The 7,500-nt window shown below is 33.7% G+C and overlaps 1 protein-coding gene across 2 annotated transcripts in view; it reads right to left on the bottom strand.

Annotated features, from left to right (window-relative positions):
* Nucleotides 1-66: 66 nt before the first annotated feature.
* LOC113828722 (vesicle transport protein SFT2A) overlaps nt 67-7,500 on the bottom strand; it is an 18,051-nt gene continuing 10,617 nt past the window's right edge. For both annotated transcript variants that reach the window (XM_027381739.2, XM_070132023.1), the window contains 3 exons: nt 3,473-3,642; nt 3,091-3,208; nt 67-2,616 (listed from right to left, as the gene is read on the bottom strand). In XM_027381739.2, coding sequence (XP_027237540.2) covers nt 2,485-2,616; nt 3,091-3,208; nt 3,473-3,642 — 420 coding nt within the window. In that variant the 3' untranslated portion in view covers nt 67-2,484. The remainder of the gene's footprint in view (nt 2,617-3,090; nt 3,209-3,472; nt 3,643-7,500) is intronic.

Raw genomic sequence — 7,500 nt, 5'->3', positions numbered from 1 at the left:
CTTACATCTATACAGACAGTATTTTAACATAACCATAATTCCCTTTTGGACAAATAATACATTTCATATTTTCAATAATATATTTGTACATAAATGAAAAGATTTACACCTTTTATAACTTCTTTAAGATGTTCTCTTAGAATGCAAGTGAAACAAGTTTAAATTACAGGTAAATAACTTAGGACCCTGCCTTGTAAAATTTGACATTGTACAAATATATATGAATTAAAGGCTGTACATTTTTCTTATAAATAATGAAATGACCATATTTGTTTTTAGCAACACTAATGTCACTGAAAATTTTCTAGATGTTAAGAAATTATTACAAATCATTCATATTCCATGCAAGATACACAAGCACAGATGCTTTGGTATAGATTTCATAAAACATATAAAACATTATCAATGGTTAATGCTAAAAACACTATCAAGAACAATAAGTTGTTATCCTGCAGCAAAGTATAAATGTGTCAACATCCAGTGAGCAAGATGTATGGAAGAAATAGTGAAGGCGGAGGCCATCTGTACAAAGCGGCCCCTCCCAAAGGCACAAAACAGCACACAGAAAGAGTCCTCTTGTCCAACTTATCTAAACTTACATTCCGGGAGAAATCATTAATCTTGTAAATCCTTTTTTATTCCTAGAGTAATCAAGACTAAGTTCTGTAAACAGTAATATATTTGATATAAGAGTATCAATATCTTTACATTTTTGTAAAATCAACTTCTTATTTACTGTTGTCAGGACAAAGCCTTGAATTTCTCAATACTAAATTTCAGAAAAGACAATCTGGATAATACCCTCTCTTCACAATTCTTTTTATTGATTTTTTTTTTTACATCTGTTTACTGATAACCAACAATATTTTTCTTTATATCTATGGAATGCCATAAGATATAATACCTCTGGCATAATTAAGGGAACATGAGGCAAAATATACACATATATAATAGTTGACATTTATATGTAGGCAATGTACTCTTACTTTCACATATAGAAAAATAATCACTTTTACCATTCACAAAATACTTTCAAGAATCACAAATCTTTCTTTCAATTAAGTTTTGAAAAAAGTAAAAAAAAAAAAAAAAAAAAAAAAATACTAATAATTCTCTGATAGAATACGGTGCCTAATCCAATGGTAACGTTATTCTCTACATTTAATGAGGCAAAAAAAATGTGTCTACATTAAACATAAATATTCTTAAAACTTAATGCTTTACTCTCCACCAAGTTTGCTTTTATATGTGTGGGGGTGAGAAGTTGGGTGTGAGTAAGGGGGGTGCAAGTCAATGTGTAAAAATATCCCATTTGTCTAAACAATTCAGAGTTACCTCTGCATAAGATGAGAGAATGGTAACAAACAATTAGTAAAAATATTTTGTAGGCTTCTTTAACCTGCTTATAAATATTTAGACACAAAAGTAACAACAAAAATACATCAACAATTATCTATATTAGATAATCCAGTACATTAAATGATAAATGTTGCTTGCAGTCAGCTGAAACAGGCAAGTAATTCTATTAGAAAATTTAAAAACTTTTACAATATTACATGTTTTTCTTCTACACCTGTTCCCATAAGCACATGTTTTTTTGCTTCTAAACACACATGCACATTTCCTGTATCATAGTTCACTACCATATCTAACTGCACAACTGCAATTAATAAAAATTAGAAATGCCATTTGTCCCTGGATGGAGGACAATACCTAAATAATATAATTTGTCATTAGCAAGATTTTGATTTTACAAAAATATATCATACAATCAAATCAAAATATCAAACTATGATCCACATCAGTAATTTGGTAATTATCTGAATTACATATAAATCTATCATTTCTTTTATATTTATATACTGATCATATAAAAAAAAAGCTGAAAACAAATCAGAAGTATATATAACCTTTTCCACTTTCAGATCCTTATTTAGTCTACTATAATTGTGACAGTTTTTCACATCAGTACGGAAATTGATACGTATGCATTCTAAAACTTTTCACTACAGGACGGCATATCTACAAATGTGTGCTTCAAGAGCATTCTCCAGAAATAAAGTTTCAATAAATAAATTGCCAAAGATTAAACTGCATTAAAGTTTGCAAAATCATTCTCATGCTAATAGTTAATCATTACTGAATTGAAGAATAAAGGTTATTTTTATCTCATTTAAAATGGAGCAAAGTTATCTATCATTCATGAAACAAGAAACATTATCATATTTTCAAAAAAAAAAAAAGGGGGGGGGGGGATATTCTCATTCCTAATGTCAGTGTGGTAACCTTACTGATTTTAAACAAAATTGTTATTCATTATCATAAATTAACAAAAACAATTAACAAAACATATTAAGCCATTCTTGCTTCATGACCACTGGAAGAACATATTTTTTGCAGTGAAAATCTTCATGTTTAGAATATCTAAACAGATAAACGTTTTTCTTGGAGATCACTTGACCTCTTAGGAGGAACAGGATTCACTTAGACATCGACACAGGAAGCAAAACACTTCTTGGCAGCATCACGAGCATATGGGATGTACGATAGGGAATACCAGGTCATAGCTAAGAATTGTATAATCACCATCAACAGTGCCAAAGCTTTCTTGTGGACCTGTGGAAAAGAAAATCAAATTAGAATTGAAAAATTACCCTCTAATAATTTTATGAGTTTTTAGTTTTGAGTATAGATTGAACCTATGGGACTAGAGACTCATCAATGAAGTTTTCCTTTAAAACAAAAAAATAATTTTGTGATAGTCATAAAAACTTTGTCAAAATGATCATAAGAGCAGAATTACATAATGTATGATTCAAATTTCCTAAATAAACATGAACTGATCTTATACTAAGCTTGAACTTTACTAATATCTGTCCTTATCCTAGATATGCATGTTTTTCCTACGTGGTACATGCTGACCAACAGAGTGTCAGGAAACACAAATCACATTTTTCTGTTTTAGTTCCTTTGACTTTAGAAAATACAAATTCAGTAACATTACTATACAGCAAAGATATCATTTAACATTTACTATATCTCACAAGAATTTTTTGAGAAGCATAAAAAAAAAGAAAAAAAGTGTCATACCACAAATGCAGCAATCAAAGTCATGATGAGGGCAACAAACATGATGATGGTGGCGATGATCCTGGTTTTGGCAAACATCTTCTTACACTGATTTACTGGTCCCATCAGGAAGCATGTACTGAAAAGGAGTAACTATGTAACCAATGGAGCACCTTTTTTTGTGCTTAATAATGTGTTACATAATACATCCTTTTATCAATATTGCAACCAAAACAAAATCTAAAAATATAGAACTCTACTTTCTGAAATACATTTATATGCACTGTCCATGGTGCAATCTGTCCTATGAATTACATAATCATTATCTCTAGAAGGGAGAAACCGACATACGAAAAGTGCAAACTAAATCCCTTCAACTTATATTACAATCTTCTTAGCTCACCTTGAAAGTGCCATGACGTTGCCCAGGGTGTAAAATATTGCAAACAAGATAGTTCCCTTGGGCAAGAAGAACAGCGCAGAGCCAAGGAGAGAAAACAAGAAACCAAGGATAAAGCAAATTGCAAACCCTTTAACCCGTGTGCTCCAACTGAGGCTGTTTGAGTCAATTACCTGTGGAGGAAAAATATGGCAGTTAGAAACCTTTGTACTATAATATGTTACAGGAAATCATGATGGAACAGTTCAGTAGTGAGGGAAACTATGTAATAAGGCTAAACACTGGGATTTAAAATAAAAGGACTATTATAATAAGCAACTAACTCATGAATAACAATGGTAACAGGAATTACAAAAATAACACACACACACTAAATGAAGACTAAAAGGAGCAAAAGACAAAGTGATGTAAATGACCTTTTCTCCTGTTGTTGGAACAGCATCTTGAAGGAGGGGGGGAGCCTGTTACACTTTAGTCCTTGGGGATTACCTGGGCGGTCATGAAACCTTGGCCAGTTTGCCTGTGTTCATATTAAGAATATGATATGAAGCCATGTCTCTATGGTCTATCATATTACCATTGGGTAAATAATTACTAAATAATCTGTTTATTTTTGTCTTAGCCTAAATTATGCCCTAGAAAATGGTAAATGGAACATCTGGTGTTTGGGAATCATGGATGTGCAAGAGGTTTGAGAAAGAAGTCGTGAGTGTAAAAAGGTTGGTAACTACTGCTTTAGCTTCATAGGTGGATTATATTTGTTTCATTCTTCTATGGGGTTCTTTCTCTAACTTACCAAACGAGTAGTATCCCAACTGAACTCTTTGCTTTTGTACCTACACCCTATTTAAAGCTCATCCTGGGTAGCAGACTTTTCATGGATGAAACTAAGTGTCCAATCGAATTTCCCTTTCTGAACAGACAAGATGCTAGTATCTTCTACATGGACACACCTTTCATTTAAAGTCTGAATTAAATAGTGGATAGTCATTCTTTTTAGCTACTACATACCATCCAATATGGATGGTATTCACTCCACCTGGTGTTGGCATTTCATACTGGTAATGAAAGGGTGGGTCTTCAAATCCCCCTCATACTGGTCTATTATAAGGATCATAGCTCTATCACTCAAACTTATATGCCAAGTACATTTTTTTAAAGGTAAATGCCAGCTCTGGATCTATATTTCCCAATATTCCTTTCTGATTAAGCCCCACAGCTTAGGCACTTGAAGCTAAGGTACTATTCAGTCGTAGTAGTAGTAGTAGTAATTTCAATAATGAGAACACATTAATAAATACCAACAAAAACAACCCTTCAAATCATGAAATAGGTGTGTGTGTGTTTCAATTATCTTGAGAACTGGCCCATTGTATGTTGCTCAGGAAGCAACAAAGTGTTGTGTAAGATGTGAATTTGGCTGCATGAGTAGTTCTTGACAATATAAAAAGAAGCAAGAAATTTAGATAATTGATAGCTACCCATTCTAGCAAAGCTGAGAGGAATAGATAAGAAGAGACATGCATACTAAGGGTTACCAAATTTACTCATATCCAAGGAAATCTGTGTGTGGGAGTGGGAGTGCGTGTGTGTGCGCATGTACAGACGTGTGTGTGTGTCACATGCTTGTGTGTGGGTGCAATTCACTGAGATGCAATACTGCATGTCTCTGACTGTGTGTTTGTCCTTCAATTGTCCCCAGAAGCAGACACTGTATGAAGTCAGCCTTTATGAGTATGATCATACAATTACAACTACATAATGGAAAGTATATCTATATCAAAAATAAAAATAAAATCAATAAACCAACAAAATAATGCATCTAATCATTCTAATTAACATGGTTATAAAAGTTGTTAGTGCAACACCTGTGAATCATGGAATTTCTTTTCTACTTTATAATGTTATGACCACAAAGACAAATTCAGTATCAAATTTACAACAATTTGTGATCAAAAGAACATAGTTGGAAAACTAAACTAATTGCATTAATTGCAAAGAAAAAATATTTTGGGCCTCTGTCAGGTCCACATGTCTGAAAATAAAAGCAACATCTTGAGTAGCCATTAGAAGTATATGTAATAAGAAATCAACTTTGTGCAGAAAGATAACTATAGACAATTTTCTTTCTCTCACTAAAATAACCCCTTAACACAAAAACACAGACATTATACACACTGACAAAGATGCAGATACACACCCACGCACACGCATGCACAATCACACACACACACATGCACAATCACACATGCACACATACACACACACATGCACGGATGCATACACACACATACACGGATGCATACACACACATGCACGGATGCATACACACACATGCACTGATGCACACACACATGCACTGATGTACACACACATGCACTGATGCACACACACATGCACTGATGCACACACACATGCACTGATGCACACCCACAAGCACTGATGCACACACACATGCACAGATGCACACACACACACACACACACACACACACACACACACACACACACACACACACACACACACAAAATTAGACTCAAAGCTGAAAAACATGGATGAATGTTCCTAACAGTCACCTGGGCTAGAGAATAAACATGGCTGGAGTCATGTGCAGACATGTAAAGTTACCATTTGCAATGTGGCAAAGGGTCTTATATTTCAAGCATGGATTAACTTCCACCTGCTCTTGAGTTGCCAAGTGTTGTATATTCATACAAGACTTTTACATCATGCACTTCATGTACCTGAGATATTATTGTGTTTGAAAGATCTCTGAACAATCATTAAGAGGATCCTACTAAATCTAATTTATCCACTAACCTTATCAACTTCTTACATTTTACTACTACTTATATACATACCGATTTGTCCACCAATATAATTATCATTTCTTTACACTTCACTACTATCTATATTCATATCCACATAATTTGCTTAGAACTAGGTGTGCGCTAATCCTTCATAAAATACTAATACTATATATTGCTAACAAATACACCAAAGCTCAAAATAAGGAAACAAACCAACAAACATCACATTACTAACACATCACAGAAACTTGACATCCACAAGTAGATTTATTTGTACATTTCCATGGAACAAAGCAACACAAAATTATACTGGAATATTCAATATGCAGATGATGGAAAATGACGATGAACAGGAAGTTATATCCTACTGATTAAATATTCACTAATTCATTCTTTACTGCATATTAAGCATGACAAGTATACATAATAAACAAACAAGAGACATACCTTCACTAGGTCTGTTTTAGTAAATATTCCTTTGAAATGAAAAAATGGTAACCTCTGCATAGCTCAAATTACAGCCCATGGTACTCAGTTACAGACCATTAGATGGTGTATTGCACTGAGCAGTACCTATATAACATGGAAAAAATTGGCTGACCATTTTCTTAAAAAGTCTGTATGTCTAGAGATTAGTTTGAAGACCAGGAAAAAAATTATGTTAAATACGTTCTTACATTTTCTATGGTAATGCTCTATTTGCTGCTGAGTTGCAGTAATTACTGGATGCAAGATTGGGAATATAATATATGTCACCCTATCTGCCTGCATACTTGCCCCTCCCCCACCCCTCTCTCTGTCTCTCCCCCTTATTCAAAGTCCTTCATTTTCCCTATCTACTTCCCCCTTTTCTATTTCTCTATCCCTCTCCCTCTTACTTGCTGTTACTCTTACTCTGTTACTTTATTCTCTAACTAACTGCATCTATACCAATCCCACATTCTTCCTCACCACCATCTTTCATCTCTCCATCCTCTTACAATATCTGTCATGCTCCTGTATGGCCTCAATTTCTTTCAACAGACTTTCCTCTTACTCTGCCTTTCCCACTCTCCTTTGCTTCTCTTCCTTCTTTCCTTCTTTTACTCTTTTGCTCACCCTGCACCTCCTTATGTCTTTTTCCTTTAATCTCTTATTTATACCAAAGTATTTTTTTCCCTACCAAAGTAGACTTTCTACATATTTATACAATAGCCCTTGAAAACCCAAAATAACTATTCA

The sequence above is a fragment of the Penaeus vannamei genome, chromosome 17 (genome assembly GCF_042767895.1).
Source record: "Penaeus vannamei isolate JL-2024 chromosome 17, ASM4276789v1, whole genome shotgun sequence".
NCBI classification, from domain to species: domain Eukaryota; kingdom Metazoa; phylum Arthropoda; class Malacostraca; order Decapoda; family Penaeidae; genus Penaeus; species Penaeus vannamei.
Note: the sequence above shows the minus strand (reverse complement) of the source record. Positions and strands in the feature narration are given on the sequence as shown.